At 39.6% G+C, this 22794-nt stretch overlaps 1 protein-coding gene across 2 annotated transcripts in view; it reads right to left on the bottom strand.

The window, feature by feature from the left end:
- The window catches only part of foxj3 (forkhead box J3), a 109659-nt gene that overhangs the window by 28861 nt on the left and 58004 nt on the right, over positions 1-22794 (bottom strand). For both annotated transcript variants that reach the window (XM_089010450.1, XM_089010452.1), the window contains exons 3-5: positions 13549-13623; positions 6288-6371; positions 2802-2903 (exon numbers count right to left, since the gene is read on the bottom strand). In XM_089010450.1, coding sequence (XP_088866576.1) covers positions 2802-2903; positions 6288-6371; positions 13549-13623 — 261 coding nt within the window. The remainder of the gene's footprint in view (positions 1-2801; positions 2904-6287; positions 6372-13548; positions 13624-22794) is intronic.

The following is a 22794-nucleotide window of genomic DNA, read 5'->3' as shown; positions in this document are numbered from 1 at the left end:
ATACACCGGAAAATATGGTATTTATATCACAGAAATCTGGCTTTTGTTTTTATTTTAAGCTAAATTTGTAACAATCAGTAACAATCTCCCAATATTAATAAATACATTTAATGAAAAATACAAGCAGAATTCAACAACAAAAAATTGCGGTGTCAGAGGCAATATCTTGGCAGACAAAGAGCAAGCATATCTTGATGTAATTTGGGATAATTAATCTTGTTCAGAGTGAAGATTTGGCATTTGATGGACAGATGGCCGTGAATTCTTAACTGTCATGAGGGCGCAAAAAAAGCAGACAGATTCCTGAAAAAAATGCATTTATGCTTATAGGTGGTGCTTGTCAAAACAAGTGGAAGCCCTTGCTAACATACTCTTCATGCATGCGCGCACAAGTTACAACACACGCTGACACGGGTGGCATTCGCCGCACAACTCAGGAGCTTAAGAGGCCCCCGTCGCACAAGCACATTCACACTCAGGATTGCATGCTTGTACGCACTTCTTTTTTTGGGTAATGTTCGCTTGCAAATGAATAAGTGACTCTTGCAGGCTTTTTAAAAGTACTCCTGAGAGCTACCCCCATTGGGGGACGGGAGGATGAGAGCTTAAGGTTAAAAAGCCTATTTCAATTTCAGAGTGAATGGCACACTCGCGATGAAACAGCTCACCTACACCGCAGTATTACTCCCGGATGTGCGAGGAGTCCTAAGCTTTTTTTTTTCTTAACCAAACAAAAACTGCACCCTTATTTCATCTAGTTTATACCCACACAACAATGTGTTATATCCAACATTTTAATGCCATTCATTTATTTTGTTGTGAGACCACCTAGGTGCTGCCAATTGGTTTCCCCCGTACAATCCCCGGCTCACTACTTCCAAGAGACTTCAAATCCTCGCCTTTCATCCAATGTAAACTGGGTTAGCCTCCGGGGCATAGTCAAGAAGAAATATGTTGGGGCCATGGCAGCAAGCGTGAAGGAAAGAGCGCGTGAAATGGAGACAATGTCCACATTTTTTTCTCACCATCTGACACTTGAGGTTTAAAGATGGAGTGCAATGTGTCGAGGGAAAAAGTGAACCAACAAATGAAACACAATATGACGTTTACAATTGACAAAAACAAAGTACAGACTTGGTGTTAGCTAGGGGCATAACAAAAAAAATGAATTGAGCATCAGTTTTGATTTAAAAGATGTGTGTGTAGAATTGAATCGTTCCACTTGAGAGATATGTATCTATTCATCTTTGACTGGAAATATCTCTTTGATGGGAAGAACACATTTAAATTAACCTGCACTGAAAAAAAAGACATTGTACAATGATACCTCAGCTTACGAACTTAATTGGTTCCTAGAAAGTGTGTATAAGGCAAAAAGTTTGTCTGCCAAACAAATATTTCCAATAAGAAATCATTAAAAATGAGAATAATCCGTTCCCAGGTCCCCATAAAACATTTCTACTAAATAAGCCTTAAAACTACACAAAATATACCTGATTTTATGTATCAGAAATGTGCTATTGTATTGTAATTAAAGAAATAAAATGTACTATTTAATAAAGTCGTTTTATTTACCTTTGTGATGTTCGTTGATGTAGTCGCCTCTTGGTGATATCCGATTGAAGTTGCCGTGCTTTCTCGGCGATAATACCCTTCACTCAGTGTCCCCTGCTAGCTGCTTTTCATTAATCCAAATCAACAGAAGTTTTTCAACCTCTTCTCTTGCCTGAGATCATTGCTTAGACAACACAGAAACACCCTTAGCCACACGTAGCAATGGTCGACTTAGCATACTGGTACTGGGACGCTAAGTCACACAAACGCACACCTCGTTCGTGTTTTTCAAAGATCTCCTTCTTCTGCTCGACCGTAATTTTCTTTTGTGTCCTCTTCGGCTTAACACATGCCTGTGGCGGGGTCTTTTTCGGTCCCATACTAGCAAAAGTACTCCACTCGGTAGCAAACCACATCTCCACTCAAAGGGGGTGTGGAAAACTAGTCCGCCAGCCACCTGTGTAGTTTGGTTCGTCCGCCGAAAACTAGTTCGTATGCCAAGAATATATTCTCACGAATTTTGTTCGTAAGGCGAAAAGTTCGTGATGTAAAGCGTTCGTAAGCCGAGGTATCACTGTAATTATTTTTTCCAAATACGCCAAAAAGTTAAGGACTTTTTTTCAGGTTAGTGATACATTCCCCAACCATCAATATTCTAAACTGCTTCTCCCCACTTGGATCCATATTTATATGGTAAAATCCAGTGGTGGAGCATCAAGGCCTGCAAAGCCTTCTCTGCTGGCCTAAAAATATAGAATCACAGACGGACATTAATTATATTTTGTCCATGAATTCTCATTAAATAATTCCAAAATGTCTTTCAGTTTCCTTTCATTACTTTTCCCCGGTTATACTGCTTCTAGATGTGTGTTTTTGTATTTAAGCATTGAACCAATCACATTTCAGCCATCATTTGTTACCAGAGTCAGAAATCTACCTGTGTGTGTGTGTGTAGTGTATAGTATATCAGATAGCCAGGTTTTGTGTTGCTAGCACCCATGCGGGCATCATGTTGCCGAGCTCGACAACAGGCGCCAGTTGTGCAAGGATCAGTTTCCGACGTGTGTATTTTGGTGTGGGTTGTGGATAAGCTTTAGGCATGTGAGGGTGTGCGTGTGCGGAGTGCTCCACAGGGAAACTGTTCAGTAGGAGGTTGACCAAGTGGGCGGGGTCAGGGTGCAGCTACGTAGCCAGGTGCGTTTTAGGGGGGGGGGGGGATCTGGAGGCTGGAGGGCCGCCTGTAGTACCTTGTTAGTCACAGTGTTGATTGCCAGCGTTGGAGAGGCACTTCCAGAGATCATACACTCCATCCCCAAAGACTCCGATTCCAGGCTGTATGGCGTTGAAGCCTGGGGGTGGGGGTTGGGTGATGAGACAGAGAGAGAGGGAAGAAATAAATAATAGCCAACCGAATCCAATTATTAAACACAAGCAAGTTGTTGGTTTTTGGCCTTTGTTCACGTCTTTCTGCAAAATGAAGGCCGCACCTTTTATTTAGGTCACATTTCAAGCATGCTTCTTGACGGGAGGACGAGTGACGGCTTTCATCCCCAAGCTCGCCTGCCACCGAAGAAACGCACATCATCAACGTCGTCATGTGTGTGGTGCCGTCAAAGATAACTCCGCCGCGGCAGTCCCTCTCCAAAAAAGTGCTTACGCTAAGAGGATTGGCTGCCAACAATACCATTTTTAATTCATGATAAACACTAAATGAGATTTCCCAAACTCCCACTCGCGCCGTCTGAGACTCTTAATGGAATTCCTTGTTCGGCGAGGGAGGGAAAGGGGCGACAGAAGCCGAACGCGTCACTTTTCTTTTGTGCCGTGCCTACATACAAGCAGAGGAGAGACCCACCGTGGCAGGCATTGTGATCAATGCTGCAATACGAAGAATAAATTGAATTTGTATTGGTACGATTGATAAACAAGAAGGATATTTTGTCGAACATGCCATTTACCCTATTTTCTCATGTATAAGGTGCGCCCAAAAAAATTTTCTTCAAAAGATGACCCTGCGCCTTATACCGAGGTACGCCTTATATGTGAAGTAATATTGAGCCACAACCGGTCACGCGAATACTGTGAGCAGCCACAGACTCCTTTTCCCGCTGTACATAGAAGAAGTTGTGCATAACCCCAGGCTGTACTGTAGCGCCTTATAATGTGGTATATGCCTTATATTTGGGAAACTTTCATATATTTATTCATTCTATTATTTGGAAAACATTTGCCATTCATTGAAGGTTCGCCTTATAGTCCGGTGTGCCTTATATATGGAAAAGGTTTGAAAATACACAATTCATTGAGGGTGCGCCTTATATTTCGGTGCACCTTATACACCTGATGATATGGTAAATAAAAATTATATTTTTATTAATAAAATGACCAAATAATTTATATTTGTATTAATATATAATGCTTATTTAATGTTTTTTGATATATACATTCTAAATTATATTATATTATATTATATTATATTATATTATATTATATTATATTATATGATATGATATAAAATGTATAAATTATAAACTGCCAGATGATGTGAAAAAAAATGTGTCCACTTCAGTGCCAGGGTTTTTGTCATTTTCACTCAAATTGCAGGACCCAGAGAATAATGAGTTTCAGGACTACGTAAACATTCAATTTAACATAAGAAACTTTCATTTAAAAAAAAGAGTTATATGGGCCTGGACTTATCTGAGCTTGAAATGGGGACGGCTGTACAAAATACACTACATACATATTGATTTATGTAGCACTTTAACAAAAGCTGAAGCTGCAAAAAAAGCGCTAACATGGACAAAAGGCAAATACGGCCTCCTCGGGGAAGGGAAAAACATTGCCAGAGGTCTGACCAGCACTTTATCTGCACCCCCCGTGAGAAAAACCAAAACCCGAACAAAATTCGGTAATGGCACTCCACGTCATGCTTTTCAATTTCCGAATAAATTTGGGACTCCTAAATAAGATTGAAACATGTAGATAAATGCAGAAATACAGTAAAGACTCGTTATATCGACACCGGATATATCGATAGTCCCGGTTATATCGATACTATTTCTATGCACGCACTGAGAAAATTACATGCAAACAGGGTCGGATATATCGATAGTCCGGGTTATATCGATATTTTTTCGGACTCCCTTGAATATCGATATAACGAGACTTTACTGTACTTGGTCAATGTGTGGTAGGGCACTGTGCTATATTTAAAAATAAGTCAAATACTCTTTGATCAACATACATGGAAACCTTTTGTAATTATTTTTTAATGTGTTAAAATGTGTCAGGGGCACGTATTTTCACATGGAATATTCATGATTGCTAGACTATTTAAAAAACTGTTCATATGTATAGAATATATCGTCTTTAACTGGATTTTTAAACACATGAGTAATGTGTGGTGGAGACGATGGGAGTAGCATGTGCGCAGTTGTGCCGCCGAAACTCTGGCGGAACTTTCCTTTCCCAGTGGACTGCGGTCAGCCACATGGCAAGGGAAGCCTTCCCGAGGCCGCAGAGCTGAGATGCCCGGAGGCCAGATCACAAGTGAGGAACACCACTCGAAGCCCGTGTGTAACGCTGGACCATCCCTAATTTAAAAATGCCAAAAGCTCAGAGTGGTGCTCTGCATTAAATGTGTTCATTAAAAAATTAATAAATAAATAAATACATACATAAATAAATAAGAGGTCAATGCAACTACAAAAGTCAAATAAATGCGATTACTAGAAATTGAACAAAATATGTTTTTCAACATGACTTTGTAGGGACATGCTGAAAATGGTTTCAAAATACAGTGAGACCTCTACTTACAAACACCTCAACTTACAAACTTTTCGTCTTACAAACGTCAAATGTATGAAAATTAAACCTTATAATAAGCACTATTTTCATAATACACACCCACCACGGCTGGCGGAGTGATCTTCGGCGGAAGCACACAACCGAACAGCACCAGAGGTTAAGTTACCAACAGTCCTTATGGAAGGTGACTCGCCTTCCATAAGCCATCAACGACCATCAAAAAGGTAATAAAACTTTATTTTACAGCACAGTTTATTTCTTTAATCACAGTCCTCATGTAATACGCCTCTCTTTCCAAACAGCAATTCCCTTTGACCTTCGACCTCCAACGCCATTCCATCAAGCCATAAATGACCATCACAAATGTAAATAAAGTGACTTTATGATACAATTCAGTGTATTTCTTTCATTACAATACAATAGCACATTTATTATACATAGAAGTAGGTATGTTGTGTGTAGTTTTAAGGCTTATTTATTTGAAAAGTATATTTTATGGAAACCCGGGAATGGATTATTCTAATTACTATGTGAATTTTTTTTGGAGATACACACTTTTCGCCTTACACACTCTGTCTGGGAACCAATTAAGTTTGTAAGTTGAGGTCTCACTGTATTTTAGAAAAAGGGTAAACTTGTGTAGTGGTTATTTGGCAAGCAGGACTTACAACTTTATCGCTGTTCCACTTGATTGGTTTTAACTTTTTAATCGTTTAGTGTTATCAAGCTTTTTTTTTAAAACGCCGTACATTAATTATGGGAGGCCGATATACCTTGTCGATGAAATGCGCTGTTTGAATTAAGTATCTGGTATCTTTGGTGTTATGACATGTGATGCTTTTATTTTGTGATCTGTGGCTTGACTCACGAAATGTTAGGAGGAACGGGGTAGAGTACAAGATGATTAAGAGCCTCACACTCACCCGCTCTCCGGACCGTGGCCTCTTCTTAGGCCGTGTTGGCAAGGCGTCCTCTTTTGGGTTAGTGTCAATAGCCCAGTAAGAGCCCTGCGGGGAGGGGGAAGGAAAGCACTGTCAGCATATATAAAACAAAAAAAGTGCACGTGTCACAAGCTCAGCAATTGCCTAATTGGTCGTAATCATAATTATTTGGATTGATAAAAAAAATCACGATGACTAAACACGCGGACTCATTGGTTTCAACATTTTTTATTCACTCAACTTTAAATCAAATGTAAAAGAACAACCAAAACAAAAATTATGAACCAAGTAAAACGAATAATATATTTTAAAACGATTAAAATAGACAAATACCGTACAAAGTCGCGGCTAGTCTGGCACCGCCACCTTTGTTTTTGGGATATATATACGGCCAGAGTTACCAGCACAACTTTAGTTCGTTGACGAAGCTCTTCGGATGAGGAGCGAAATGTCCGACACCTTCAAAGAAGTACAGATGGCGGCTGAAGAAACCTTTTCATCGATGGACCATTCCTGTACGACTGACGTTTCAACAAGAAGGAGATACCATGCCTCAACTTTTTTGTTTGCGATAAGGGAAGACTTCTACTTTTACTTCAATGTCTTTCTTTCATGATATGATATGAACTGTTCCCATAAGCCCATAAGCCAAATATCTATAACCTTTTATGAGTAGTATAAAATTTGTGTAATTCTTTTTTTGGGGAGTGCTTAGTTTTAGAGTAAACTCCAACTGGGGTCTCATGAAACAGTTTATGGTCCACTCAGAGAGAGTAAAATTAAGTTCTTGTCATACGGTGTTTTTGGGTTGTTCTCACGATTTACGGACTCAGCACGCTATTTAGCATACAGTGGTACCTTGGTTTACGAACGCTTTAGCTCACGAACATTTCACCTTACGAATATTAAATTCACAAGAATATAATCTTGGGATGCGAACTACTTTTCGGCGGACAAACCGAACCACACAGCGCCACAGTGGCTGGCGGACTACTTTTCGGCGGATGAACACCGAACCACATGGTCGAACAGCGCCACGGTGGATAGTGGACTAGTTTTCCACACCGCCTCTGAGTGCAGACGTGGTTTGTTATCGTGTGGAGTAATTTTGCTATTATGGGACTGAAAAAAACCACACCACAGGCTAGAGTTAAGCCTAAGAATACATTAAAGAAAATTACGGTTGAGCAGAAGAAGGAGATCATCGAAAAACACGAACGAGGTGTGCATTTGTGTGCTAAATCCACCGTTGCTCCGTGTGGCTAAGGGTGTTTCTGTGTTGTCTAAGCTACGGTCTCAGGCAATAGAAGAGGTTGAAAATCTTCTGATGATTTTGATTAATGAAAAGCAGTCAGCAGGGGACAGTGAGTGAGGGTATTATCGCAGAGAAAGCACGGCAACTTCACTCAGATATGATCAAGAGGCAACTGCATCAACGACCATCACAAAGGTAAATAAAACGACTATTATACAGTACAGTTTATTTCTTTCATTACAATACAATAGCACATTTATTATACATAAAATAAGGTCTATTTTGTGTGGTTTTTAGGCTTATTTAGTAGAAAATTATGTTTTATGGGCACCTGGGAAGGGATTATTCTAATTTTTAATGGTTTCTTATGGGAAATAAATGTTCGGCAGATGAACTTTTCACCTTGCACACACTTTCTGGGAACCAATTAAGTTTGTGAGCTGAGGTATCACTGTATTTGGAATTTTACTTTGATCACAAAGACATATTGACACATCACTTTTTTGGAGAGCACAAACATCAAAATTACATTTGTTGCATTCGCTATGTCTGCTTGTGAGGAAGGCAGCTGGCTTTTGTCGGTAAAGAATGATTTGGGTATCACCACTGGCGGCTAGCGAGGGTCAGCTGCTGCTCAGATCTTACTTGAATCATCACTTCCTTTGCCTCAGGTGAGCACGGCACCGTTGCCAAGGTGGCTTTCAGACCAGGAAATGAGGAAGAGCCGCTTTGGCCAAGGCGGGAGAGGCTAATTAAGGACAGAACAGTGCAGTCTGATTGCATGGGATGGGAGTTTTGGTGGATGCTATTGTACAGCAGCAGCTTGCATTATTTATCTTTTCAATTGCATTTATTGTTTTCCCGACAGTGTTCTTCCTCCAAGTCAACAAGGCAGCATTCACTTGCAGAGTAAGAAAAAAACACAGTCAAAAAAGAGTTTTTTTTTCACCTAAGGCCATACGGGTTTTTGAATTTACTCTTAATATTTCATGTGAAAAAAAATCTCAATTGTCATGAGAAAGTTTTAAAAATGACTTTCACGGCAGAGAGAATAATTGATGCATCCACCAGAAGAGCAGAGTGAGTATCCATAAAATAATAGCGTTGTACACAATGGTCTGCCCTTGTTAAAGGGGGGTGGGAAAGGGGGGGTCTTATTTCACAATTCACGTACTCCGGCTAGCCTGCAATTTTTCAAATGAGAAGCCACGCTTGGCCTATATTCATCAGGGGTGGGCGGGATGTGTGGATGTGAAATGATATGTTTTAATGTGCGCCAAGCTTTGGGGTCAATTAACGGCTCCTCAGAGGGGTTGAGAATAATTCACATGCGCAATCTAGCCGAGAAGAAAAAGAGGAGGGTGGGGGTGGAATACAAGGGTGATAAAAATGAAGCAGCCTCATTAGGAATTCTCCATGATTGATAAAGGTGAGGCGTGTTGTCACCGCAGTCACTCCATGTGTGTCTTATAACGCACATGTTTCAAAAACTGGCGTTGTACAGACAAAGACAGACTGGGTTCCGATGCGTTTAATTAGTGTGGGGAAGAACACTTAAAGTTAACCCTCGTGGGATGAGAGAGAGACTTGCTGCATTTTTTTCTCTCTTCTCCCCCCACCCCAGAGAGCTGGCAGGGAAAAGAGAAAAACATATAAAGAGCCATTAAATTATTCACAAATATTCTGCAACATAATGTTGGGTGCACAGGAAGATAGCGCAAGCCACCATATTCTCTGTTGCCTTCACAAAACGGCAGCCTTATCATAAAACATGCATTCTACCTGCAAAAACAGATTATTTTCATAGAAAAGAGCAACTTCAATGAAAAAAGATTTCGAGTGTTCGTAAAACTGGCATTGCATAATGAGGTGATGTTTATTATTTTGCCAGAATGAGTTTTTGATATAACAAGAAAAATATTTACATTTTGCTGAAATGACAGGGTGCTATTATGAAACGATGAATACCAACAACGTATTGTTGATGATCTCTTATGAGAGAAAGAAAAAAAACGTTTATTTTCGATAGATATATTTCTAGACAAAATGATTGGCATGACAAAAAAAACAATTTGGCAGATAACACACTGTGATATGAACTAATGCCACTGTGTGGAAAAAATGTTTGCTTTTTGAGTCAAAGTTGGATGTTTATAATACAAAACTGCGCAACGGGGTGAAAAATATTTAAGATGTAAAAGATTAGGGATAAACAGGTTATAAATTGGCAAAAATAATCACTTAATCCAACCAGCATTGATGTTTTCCTGCGTTACACTATATGGAAAAATTTATATCGTTTGGATAACACATTTTTAATATCACAAGGCAAAAAACCTTTTGATTGAAATAACTTTAATAGTACAATAAATAACATCTAGTTGAGCTAAATTGTATTCGATTAGAATATGACAAGTGCATTGCAATCTAACAGGCGAGAAAGAGGTTGAAAAGTTACAAGTAGCGTATTTTCCGGTGTATAAGGCGCACTCAAAAGCCTCGATTTTCTTCAAAAGATGACCCTGCGCCATATACGCAGGTGTGCCTTATATGTAAAGTACCATTGAGCCACAACAGGTCTGTGAACTATTGTCAACAGCCACCGAATTCATTTCCCCCTGTAGAAGATGTCGTGCGTAACCCCAGTCTCTGCTTATAATGTAGTATGCCTTATACAGTATTTGTAACACATTTATATATTATATTTGGAAAACTATTTTCATTCATTGAAAGTGGGCCTTATAGTCTGGTGAACCTTATATATGTAAAAAATGTTAAAATACACCATTCATTGTGGGTGCGCCTTATACACCGGAAAATACAGTAAACAAAAATGGATAGAATTTCATGTGAAAAATATTGTCTACCAGTTTTATATCATGTCAAAAAGTCTACATTCTATTTGGTTCACAGTTAGACACTTACGACAGCAAAATCACGTAATCAAATTCCAAGTTATTTTGACTCAGGAGAGTGATCAGCAATCATCATATTATAAAAATCAATTCCTCCAAGTCTGGGTTCGATCACTCAGGTCTAATGAGGGATTGTTAACTTCTGAGAAAGAGCTCAGTCTGGACCTTCAAAAGCGCTCAAGTTTATAAGTTTCATTTACGAGTTCAGGCCTTGTGAATATTCTCACTTTGAAATGAAGTTTGAAATGTTTTGGTCGAATTTTGTTCTCCAGGTTGATGTCTTTGTATAGTTATTGACTCAAAATTATTGGAATTGTAAACTTTTTTTCATGTCAAATATTATCATTAATAATAATAATAATAATAATAATAATAATAATAATAATACATTTCATTTATAAGCGCCTTTCAAAACTCTCAAGGTCACTTTAGAGTCACAGGATAAGTTTTTTTCTGTGGATGAGCAGCGGCAGCCACACGCGCCAGCGTTCACTCAACCCGGAAGTAACTCAAATAGATAGAAAGCTAGCTAGCTAATAGACAGCTAATAGCTAGCTAGCCATTTATATGTATTTACAGTGCATTTGTAATGTAGTAAGCAGTACTACTGAACTGGCTCCAAATGTTGCTTCAGCCTTACTCAAAAATACATTTTCCCCCAAAATATTCTACAAGCAACGAATGGGGATTTTATTTTAATGCGGCTGAATCCAATTGATCAAGTAAAATTACGATAAGAATTGTCATTTTAGATTTGCAACCTCAAAACCACACGATTGACCGCCGTCTGAACAATTGACGATTTCTATGCAGTCAGGCGGTGTTTTTTGCTCAATAATGAGCGCTATTTAATCCCGAGCATCTCAGACTGACAGCCGCAGACTTCGCCTTCCCCTATCTCATCCGAGCAGCAGTTTTCATATTCCTGCCACAGTACAATATTGATGCAACATATCAAGAGCAGCTACCGCCTCTTTGAAGTTGTCTTGTGTACGACGGGGGTTGCGGGAGGGAGGGAAGAGGGGTGTGGGGGGGGGGGGGGACTGGGGAAGGGAGTGAGGAAAATTTCAAATTAAACATTAAGGATGCGAGCGCGTTGGCCGTGCATCTGGAATGGGATCCATACACCAATAGATTATTTTGTATTTAGTGGAGCAGCTCCCAGGAGTGTCAATATCAGAGGATTACAGCAAAACACGAAATTAGCATTCAGTCCCCATCCTCTAGTACACAACAACCAGGCGTAGCTCTCTCTGTGTGTGTGTGTGTGTGTGTGTGTGTGTGTGTGTGTAGAGAGAGGATAATTATTTGTGCCTGTTTTTTTTCTCTTCCTCCCCAGCATGGATAGCAAATGCTCAGATAGCGCCGGGTTGAAATGTAAAATGTAGGTTAGGATTCATACGATTAGAACTACAGTATGTACAATGCAGTACTAAATATAGTGGATGCTCCGTCATGAGCCACCTGAGCGCATGGGGACTAATTATCAACTTGATTGTCACAAGACAGCAACGCAAAGGGGCCGGCAATCCCAACAGTCGGTAGTCCCGCTGAGATTCAAATGTCAAACTAACATTATGAAGAAAAAAATGAGTAGGAGATTGGTGCTGAATGCTTGAGGGAATGCGACCATTTTGGAAACGACCTTACTTGCACCTTGTTTGGTCTACAGCAGTCTGACTTTGTCTCATCTCACAGGCTCGCACAACAATAAAAGAAGGAAAAAATATCTCTCCTTACATATGAAATGCAATCCTGCGGGGGAGGAAGGTTCCTAATAGATTAAGAGCGTGCCATGCATTTTTCTCCTGTCAAGGTTCTGGCAGGGATTCAAAGTTAACATTTTTTCCAAAAGAGACAAGTTGTAAAAAAAAAAAGAAAAAAACTAGGTTGACTACTGCCAGCTGTTGATACATATCAAACATGCTCCTTGAGTTGTATTATTTTATGGTGACACGGGTTAACGGGTTATATTAGGTAGGGTTGTATGTATATTATTGATACTATAGTATTGACATCAGGAACAAATCTGATTTAGCACTACAGACTTGAGAATAAGGTCAAGATAGAAAGGTCTTAACTCATTCACTGCCATTTACGAATTTATTCGGGAATTGAAAATATGACGTCGAGCGCCATTCCTGAATTTGTTTGGGTTTTGTTTTTTCATGCTTGGCTGCCGATAAAGCGCAGACCAGAACTCTGCCAATGTTTTTCCCCTTCAACGAGGTGGTAGTATGTTCCTTTTTTCCATGTTAGCGCTTTGTTTTAGCTTCAGCTGTTGTTAAAGCTCTATATAAACCAATATGTATGTATTGCATTGTATTTTGGACATCCACCCTTATTTCAAGTTCATATAACTCCAAACGCATATCATTTAGGAATTAACTCTTTTTTCTGATCAAAGAAGCGGAAATCTTCCTGGAAGATACCATGCATGCATGGAGAATTAATAGTAAGCATGAGTAAAAGTCCCTCTCCAAAAAGTTTCTTTTGCTGAAATGAATGTTTATGTCGTCCTAAAACTCAATTTTCTGTGGGTCCTTGAATATGAGTGAAAATGACAAAAACCCTGGCACTGGAGTGAACACATTTTTGCACATCGTCTGGCAGTGAATTAGTTAAATGAATGAAAAGTAAGCCTAACTTGTGGTGCAATGAAATTTCGGTGTATTCTGCAGATGTGTGTGGCTGTTGTCATCGGATTTCATTCTTAAAAATGACCCCAGCATGGACAGTCCCCGAGTCTCTGAATTATTGGGTCAAAGAAGCGAGTCTAAGGTTTCTTATGCTGCGTTGAATGTGTATGTAGTCCTAAAACTCAATATTCTGTGGGTCCTGGAATTCGAGTGACAATGACAAAAACCCTGCCACTGGAGTAAACACAATATTGCACATCGTCTGGCAGTGAATGTGTTAATATGGAGAGAGAAACAATTTTGCGAAGAGAGAAGTTTTAAGGTTACGAGAACAGAAGATGGACAAAGCCTTAATTTTGCAAAAATAACATGAAAAGCATGAAAATACGTTCATGTGTTCTTTGGATCATTAGCTTAAAATGTTTCAGTCTCACCTTTCCCGGGTCATCTTTCGAGCGAGGCACTTTGAGAAAACACTTGTTCAATGACAGATTGTGCCGTATCGAGTTCTGTGGGGGCAAAAACAGAGAGAGACACAGGTGGAGAAGGTGAGTAGACATAGAAAAACAGAAAACAAGAAAGAACAAGTTTGCAGTCATACATTGTCTTGTATTTTTGAGGTTTAGACTGAGAAGCTGTCGTAGAGAGAGAGAGAGAGAGAGGGTATTCTCCCTGCTTTCATCTTCAAATACACATTAGATCAATGGGTGTGCTGGGATACTTCATTTCAATATTGTTCTTCAAACATGAAACATGCCTGGTACCCTTAGAAGGGTCCAGGAATAATCTCGAAACAAGAAGAGAAGAGCTGATCGACTTTTATGTTGGTGTATTTAGGGCATTTATAAGGGTGAGTTTGAAACGTTCTTGATAAATGTCTTGGTTATCACCATGTTTGCACATTTTTAATCAACCAGTTAGAGGATTACTGTGAGCCAGGTTTATTAGTGTCAAAGTCAAGGCCCGGACCATCATTTTTTTTCAGCCCGCGAAAGCAAATCAAACTTGTTAAATTCCATGATGATTGCTAAAATCCTAACCAAAATTTCATATTTTTGGATGTAAACAACAATAACAGTCATTATTCTATACTTCAGATTTGAAAACGAGTTATTCGTTCATTTGTTGTGCGTTCTATATGTAATACGCGGAGAGGAAACCGTAACTACAATGTGGCCAGCGGCAAAATATGACTTTGACACCCCTGCTATAATAAATAATCACCGTTTTTTCTGGTGTATAAGACACACCCAAAAGCCTTGATTTTCATCAAAAAATGACCCTGCGCCATATACGCAGGTGTGCCTTATATGTGAAGTAGTGTTAAGCCACAACAGGTCTCGTAACTACCGGTAGCAGCCACTGACTCCATTTCCCACTAGAGAAAAAGTAGTGCGTAATCCCAGCCTCGACTGTAGCACCTTATAACATGTCATTTATATTTAACGTTATAATGTTATAAATGTTAATATAGTTACAAATATATAAATTCAAATCCCATCTCAAAACACACCTTTTTAAAATCGCATTATCTGTATAGTCTCATCTCCTGTTTCCATTTATAATTCTAACTATGGTTTTATTAATGTGCCTGTTTTGTGTAAAATGCCCTTGAGAGCTTTGAAAGACACTTCTAAATAAAATGTATGATTATATTTGGAAAATGTTTTTCATTCATTGAAGGTATACCTTATACTTTGTTGCGCCTTATATACGGAAAAAGTTTGAAAATACTCTATTCATTGGGGATGTGCCTTATACACCGTAAAATACGGTAAATATATAAAAACAATTACTACTAGGATATTTTACCTGGTCAAATTTGACCTGGAAGATACCACGCATGCATGGAGAATTAATAGTAAGCATGAGTCAAAATCCCTCTCAAAAAGTGGACTGTACTACGATAGCATATCAAGTTCCACATATGTCAAAACCAGGAGAAGCCTTGAGGAGTCCCACACTGGGATCCTGGCAAGACCCTGATATTAATTAATGCTCCAGCAGGCCTCTGTGGGGGCAGGAAATAAATTATGCAGATCATCATCCCAAAGTTAGCACATTACACGCTTACAAGCTACTCCGCGGCGGATGAGAGCGAGCTGCAGTCAGCTGTCTCGTTGGGATGGAGAGGTAGGATGAAGTAGCCACGGGGGCCTCGCAGAGCAACAAAAGCACCCCCTTCCCAAAATGTGGCCATGCACACACCTCCACTCCATTTAGTTAGGAGTGCTCTAGACAGATGGCCATGCTTAAAAAAACATCGGCAGCGCTCTGCACTCGCTTTAACGGACGTGGGAGATGAGTGGAGAGTGACGGTGAGTGAGCCGGAGACCCCCAAGCGCAGGAGATAGGAGCCGCTTGTTCAACACTAAGGGCAATTATACCACAGGAGGGATGATAATGGCAGGCACGTTGTGTGATGCCGCCAATCGCGATGCTGTGAAATGCCAATGGAAACCAGAGGATGCTTTCAATATTCCCCGACAGAACATTAAGAGCCTCACAGTCAGTCAATCATTCTCGTGCCTGGAAGGCAAAGCAACACTCTACCCCAAAATCTGTCTGTTTTGAGAAACAGCGACAGAGATGTCGGTTTGGCTTCTCTTACAGTATGTGAAGGGTGCACAGCATGGCTCAAGAGACACAATTTGAGTTTTTTTTCCCTCAACTACAACCCCAATACAAGGTGCATACAAGGGGGTCCTTTAGCTTCATTCATAATTTCACTGTTGCATTGGTTACTGATGGGCAATATATGTATTCTGATACATAATTAATAAATATGAATATGTTAATGCAAAAGTAATTGCAGTATTGCAGCATTGAGGAATTTCTCGACAAACATTGATGCGCTGGACTTCAGAATCAACTCCCCACAACCAGATACCTGCTAGGGCAGAGTAACCCTAGTTCAAGTTCAAAGCTCCAGTGCACTGCATGAATAATACATTCAGAGTGGCGTGCACCATTCCTATAATTCATGCGGCTAAACCAATGCAGACCCTTATGTCACAAGATACAAACACAATGACAATGACACATGACATTGAAGTGTTTATGCCATCCCTTCTGACCACTTCCTCGTCATGCAACAAAGTTCATTAGGAGGAGCACAATACATTATGTGATGTTGCCCGTTATATGTTTAAATCTTTTGGTGAGATGGATCACTAAAAAGGTGTCAGCAAATTTTAGAGCATACCATAGTTACAATGCGGCTACTCTTTTTCCTGACTAGGGATCTTCTGATCTTCTGACGCCGATCATCCATGAATGTGCTTGTCATTATGTGCATAAGTTATTCATATGGCATTGACTATCTCTGGCCTTGATCATGCGCAGCATATGGTGCCAAAATGATTTGATGCTCTCGTTTAAGCCGGCATATCCCAGTGGAAAAAGTAGAAAACATCTGCGCGGCAGACCGCACGGACTGAAGAATTGTGTGCACACGTGAGTACCAACATTTGTTTTAACTCTGTGTGTATGTATGTCTTAAAATTCCGAGTGCACCGTGATACCAGGAGGACAAACCCTGCTACATTTGTACAGAAAAACTACATGGTAACAATGCCAGGTCAAGCAGACGAGGTCCGCCACTGATCCCGTGATATTCAAAGTTTCTGTTTTAATGAACTCCGTCTGCATGCGTTCTTGCAACAACGCTTGCTGTGTCAAGCTGTTTTCTTACACCACTTTACCGCAAACATTTTCAATAATAGGAAACAGAACAAAGGGGCTACTTGAGTATATTGGAAATACCTACCTCGGTACCTCGGTTCTCGAACATAATTCATTCCAGGACCCTGTTCGAAAAGCGATTTTTTACGAACACCGAAACTACCTTTTTGCTCCTGTCACTTGCGAGTTGACAGCGAGGGAGGGGGGGGGGGGGGGCTCTTATAAAAAGAATCCAGTTGAAAAACAAGAGTGATACTTTAATGTGGACATATTGTAAATTCGACTTCTGTTCCAGATGCCAGAAAAAATAATTAGAGTCACATTTTTGCATAGCGGAAACAATGGAAATTAATATCAATGACTCATGAAATCATCACGTTTACTCCCCCCGAAGACTTGAGATATGAAAGACGGTGAGGAGAGAGAAAGGAAATGCTATTGAAAGGGTAAGAACTTCTACCCAATGTCACTTTCTTTTGTCTTTTTCTTGGTGAATACAGGACCAATTTGAGAGTCACTGGTCTACTGTCACGTAAAAATGTCCCAGATCTCGGTGAGATCTGTCATGGTAAACCACTTTCATACTGAGCAGTAAGACGCACGTTCGACGAATGACATATTTTAAAATGTTTCCCATACAAAAGGTGCACCGCATTACAAGGGGCACCTTCAATGAATGACATTGTAAAATGTTTTCCATACATAAGGTGCACCATATTATGAGGCGCATGGTCAGCTTTTGATTTTTTTTTCCTTTTAGGTGCACCTTATCGTGCAAAAAATACGGTACTTTATTGAATCTCTTTCAACAAAGGGCTGACACCATTAACTTTCTTTTGTGCCTGACCACACCTTGGGTGCGAAATTAAACAAACATGTTTTATTGCATGTCCTGTTCCATAAAATGTGTCAGTGTATGAGTCATTCTAAAATTCTGCCCCACTATTAGGCTTACTCATATCACAACTTGGAGGGCATCAAGTTTCTCCATCAGCAAGGATGGGTGAAATTCGAGGGCCATTTCAGTAAGTCTAGGTTTAGAACTATCTGGGGAAATGAAGCTCCTGTGGACACCACATTAGGTGATGCCGAATATTGAAAAAAGCAACGTTACAATGGCGCTCTTGAAAAATGTAGTTTCACTCACTACTTTTGATCAAAGTCTGATTGCTCAACTGTATAACAATGCATTACTTCATTTTAAGAATTAAAGAAAAACATGGGAAGTGAGGTGGGAAAGTGTTGAGAGAGGAACATAAAGTGAGTCAGACAGTGCTGACTGCAGGGGTCCTGCACAAGTGCCGGCCAGCATCTACCTGCAACCCCCACAGAGCACTTCATATCTAACCTCGGTTTACATGTGTGATGCCTCCTACACACAAAAAATATCTGCACACACATTCAGAGAAATGGCAATGATTTAACACACCAGGACAGGAACGGAGGCGTAAGCAGCTCCCGCACTCACGTAACACCCCCACCGCCAACCCCACGTCCCCCTGCCAAGGAGTGCCGAAGATCAGCAAGAAGAGTCGCCGAGGGGAAAAAAGTAGGTCAGGCTGACCTATGCGCTTAGCATGTCAAACATCCCGAGTGAGCCAAAGGGACAGCCCGCGTCAGACTCCGGCTCCTCACAGCTGGGGAATGAACGAGCAACCCCTGGTAAGGGAGGCCCGGGCAGAGGATTGTCCACGCTGGGACAGACAAATGTCAGCACATAGAGCGCTTTTGACATCAGGATGGACACCGGGGCTTCATAACGGGAATAAAACCATGCTCCAAGTTGAAACTATTTTCCCGTGGACATAAGTTACATGTGTGAGCTCTCTTACAAACCAATAACCACAGTAAATTTCATAATTAACACCCAGTCAGATGGCAGCAGAACTTTACTCTGGATACTCAGATTTGTTTCTAGATCCATGACACTGCAGGGATGCTTTTGGGAAATTTAAAAAGGGGGCCAAATAAAAAATTGATGGGCCCGATTTAACTAAATTGCCAAAGTATACAAAACTGATAGAAATAAACCAAATTCAACCAAATGAATACATTGATAGGAGCATCTTGTGTTGTCATATTATTTGTTATTTCATTTTTTTTGTTCTTTTGACTTCAAGATGGAGCAGCGAGAGCGGCTGCCTTTCCAACAGCTCATGTATTTTGTTTTTCTACATTCATTCCTTTCATCACTTTGCTGCTGTGAAATGTAAATTACTCCACTGCAAGACTAATAAAGGCAAATCCAATCCAATCTTTTTTCCTTTGGGCTTTTTTCTTCAAGGCGTCGCCACAGCGAATGATATTTCTAAATTACAAATAACAAATAAAAACATTATTTCACTAAAATCCCTTTTTATAATATATCAACAATTTTAATTCAAGTCAAATAATTTATTCATACATAAAAGAAAACAAAGGACAAAATAGCTACCCGGAGAAAACCCGTTCATGCATGCATGGGTCGAATACGCAAACTCCACAAAGGAATGCCAGACCTAGAACTGAACACATCACTTCTGCCAACACTGGGAGGTCGATGTGCTAACAAGTTGAGAACCCTGTCACCTGAGTTAGAATTTGTATTTTTTATTATTATTTTTCTGCTTCCAATAGCTACAGTTTGATTTAAAATGAATATCAGCTTGGAATATCCAGTATTGGTCTCATTGATGACTAATAGTCGGTATCGGCCCTGAAAAAAAACAACACATCTGTCTATCTCTAAGGCTCAGTCCGCAGTTGAGATTGTCAAAATGATAAATACTACTGTTGTTGTTACAAAGATTATAAAAAAAATACATCATTTTCAAGAGTATATATATTTTTTAAAACAAACAAATCTGACATTGTCCTAGAAAGGAGTTGTGATTGAAATCAGAGAGTCCTCTCTATTGAGTTTACTTGAAGCATTCCAGGGATCAGCTGAGGCTCAATGATGACCTACAGGTGCTCTTTTAAGTGTTTGGATTAAACCCCTGAAGGGGGCTAACTTAAACGCTGCTGGATTTGCTGCCTTTCTGATCAAAGGGCTGAGAGCTGGTGGGAAAAAAAACAGGCCGAGGTGAGCAGTGCCAGAGACAGTGGTTGAACATTACAATGACCGCCAGCACAGCAGCTGCTCATAAAAGGCAAAAATGCAGTGTAAACTGATTCCTAAAATCTATTTACATCCCAAAATAAGAAGAGTCAGTCACGTCATGTAAGTGAGTTATGCTATCTTGGACACATTCAATGTCAGGATTGATGTTTGAATTGACACACACACACACACACAAAACACACAAAAAATACATAAAAATAAAAACATTTTAACTGTAGAAAAGATCAACCATGTGTTTCCCTGTCAAAACCTTTGAATGAAAGCTATGTGCGGAGAAGTCATACTAGCAAATCCAAAGAAAACATTCTTGTGAGCACCGTAACTTTGAAAGATAGGACCGCAACCCCTCAATTGACCTGTCAGCAAATCTGAATGATGGGAGAGACATAAAAAAATGGACTCAGTGTGTAGACCATCTGTCAGACAGGCTCAAAAATACAAGTTTAAAAACCACACACAAACAGGGCCACAAAAAAAAATCAAGAATGCTGTTTGGCATTTCTGGAGTTAAGGACCATTGAAAAAGGGTCACAAACGACCACGTGGACAAAATAGGGCCTTATGTGAAACATGAAGAACTACTGGCAACCAAAGAATTGAGGGCCACAAAGCACTTTTCCTTCTTTCATTTAAGCTTGAAAACACCAGTTCATTCTGTCTACACATAATAAAATTGTTTTTTTAAATAAATGTTTTTACATTATCCACGCCTACAAAGCAACAGGTTGTGCTCCAACTGCAAACCCCGAGGCCATTTAAGCTAATTCGAAGCACAATTGTAGACAACACAAAGATTCCTTTGTGGAGATTGATTCAAAATTCCATATCTGTTTTGAGTATAAACTTGAATTTGAGGGTTGAGGAAATCAAAACAAATAAGAAAAATACAACTCAGGATTTCCCCGCATGTATTTGTTGAAATCAGCAGGAGCCCTGTATAAATGTCAGTTGTTAATACACACTTGGAAGAGGACTGATTATTTTTTTTAACACTGTACATTACTGCAGAAAAAACTGCAGTGCAAATGCAGCCTAATAATGTGTGTGTGGCTCTTTTCTGACTGGCATCCTGTATTTTATCTTTCTGTCATTAGACAAGAAAGCACACTGAGTAAATATGCGCACAGTGTGACAAATCTCAAAAAGAAGGTCATTATATTTGAATTGATCGTGACATACATACAAATAGGCCACAACGTGACAACATCTGAAGACAAAGCAAAGGGGGAAAAAAGCATTTCCCACAAATGCTGACAACAAAGTTCTGGAAAGTTTTTTGCTCTGGCTAGAGTTTTTATTCAAGTCTGTTTTCAGTTAATCAAAATTGAGCTTTTCTTCTGCACGTGGCAGAAAGGACAAAATACACGCAATAAGAACCATTGTTGCTGTGGTCATTTCAATTTGTTGAACCGAGAGAGGTGTAAAGTTATTTTGAAGACATCAGAGTCCATAAAATGAAAGATAGTCTTTCTTGGTGGTAATGGGGGTACTGTTTTTTTTTTTTTTTTTTTTTTTTTTTTTTTGTGCGTGTGTAAAATCAATGGAAACAGACAAAGAAAGTGCAAGCGAAAACATAATAGTGGAAGTTCCGTTGTTCATAGTGTATTGACCCCGTGGCGGGCATGCCCACCAACAAAGAATGTACACCTCTGCCTTAGGGGATCTGCACCGAGGCCACGGAATGTAGCATAGTCACTGGCTATTTGTAGGGGATGTGGGAAGAAGGCATGTGGGATGCCACAGCAAGGAAGATTTGTTTTTTATTTCAAAAGACAAAAAAGAAGGAGTGTTTTAAAACAGATCTTAATTTTCCAGGTTTGATCAAAAGAATTACCACCATCTGAATATGACGAAATTGTTGCTGGAACCTTCCTTATTTTTTTGATCCAATAAATTAAAAATGTGACAATGATTACAAGTGGTCAGTTGATTTTGATGTATTGTTAACTCATTCACTGCCAGATGATGTGCAAAAATGTGTCCACTCCACTGCCAGGGTTTTTGTCATTTCCACTCAAATTCCAGGACCCACAGAAAATTGAGTTGTAGGACTACATAAACATTCAATACAGCGTAAGAAACCTTAGACTCTCTTCTTTCATCCGGAAAAAAATAATTCTTAAATGATATGAGTCTGGAGTTATATGAGCTTGAAATGAGGGTGGCTGTCCAAAATACAATGCAATACATTTTGGTTTATATAGCTCTTGAACAACAGCTGGAGCTGGAACAAAGCGCTAACATGGAAAGTGCTGCCCTCTTGTGGAAAAGAAAAAACATTGCCAGAGGCCATGGTGCCGCTTTATCGGTACCCAAGCATGAAAAATCAAAACCCGAACTAAATTCGGGAATGTTGCTCTATGCCATATTTTCAATTCCTGAATCAATTTGTGAATGGCAGTGAATGAGTTAATGTTTTGATTCAATAAATTAAAGATGTGACAATTATTACAAATGGTTAATTGATTTTGATTTGTTTTTAATCAGCTACGAACAAAAAACAAAGCAAAAAAAAAAAAAAAAAACCCTAGGCCCCAACACAGCAAGTGATGATAATGCATTTTCACACACTTCATGCACATGCCAACTTGCTGCAACGGTAAAAAAAAAAATGTGAGCTCATGTGTACTGAATCGGTGAACAGTGTTTTGGGCAACTACATATACTGCACTCTCTTTTTTTAATGTATTTTTTATTTTATTGAACAACGCGCTTCTCAAAGACGCGCTGTTTTGCTTTAGCTTCTGCAGCGCTATTTCTATCATTCAAAGAGAGAACTAGCTAATGGTCCATTGATTTGCTTTTATTTTAATAGAAATTACTTGGTTTTGGATGTACGGTTACTGATGTTGGACATTTTCGGTGTGAGCTGTTTGATAAGAAGCCACGAGGT

Source organism: Hippocampus bargibanti, linkage group LG12 (assembly GCF_051943395.1).
Source record: "Hippocampus bargibanti isolate YZ-2025 linkage group LG12, ASM5194339v1, whole genome shotgun sequence".
NCBI lineage: Eukaryota > Metazoa > Chordata > Actinopteri > Syngnathiformes > Syngnathidae > Hippocampus > Hippocampus bargibanti.
Note: the sequence above shows the minus strand (reverse complement) of the source record. Positions and strands in the feature narration are given on the sequence as shown.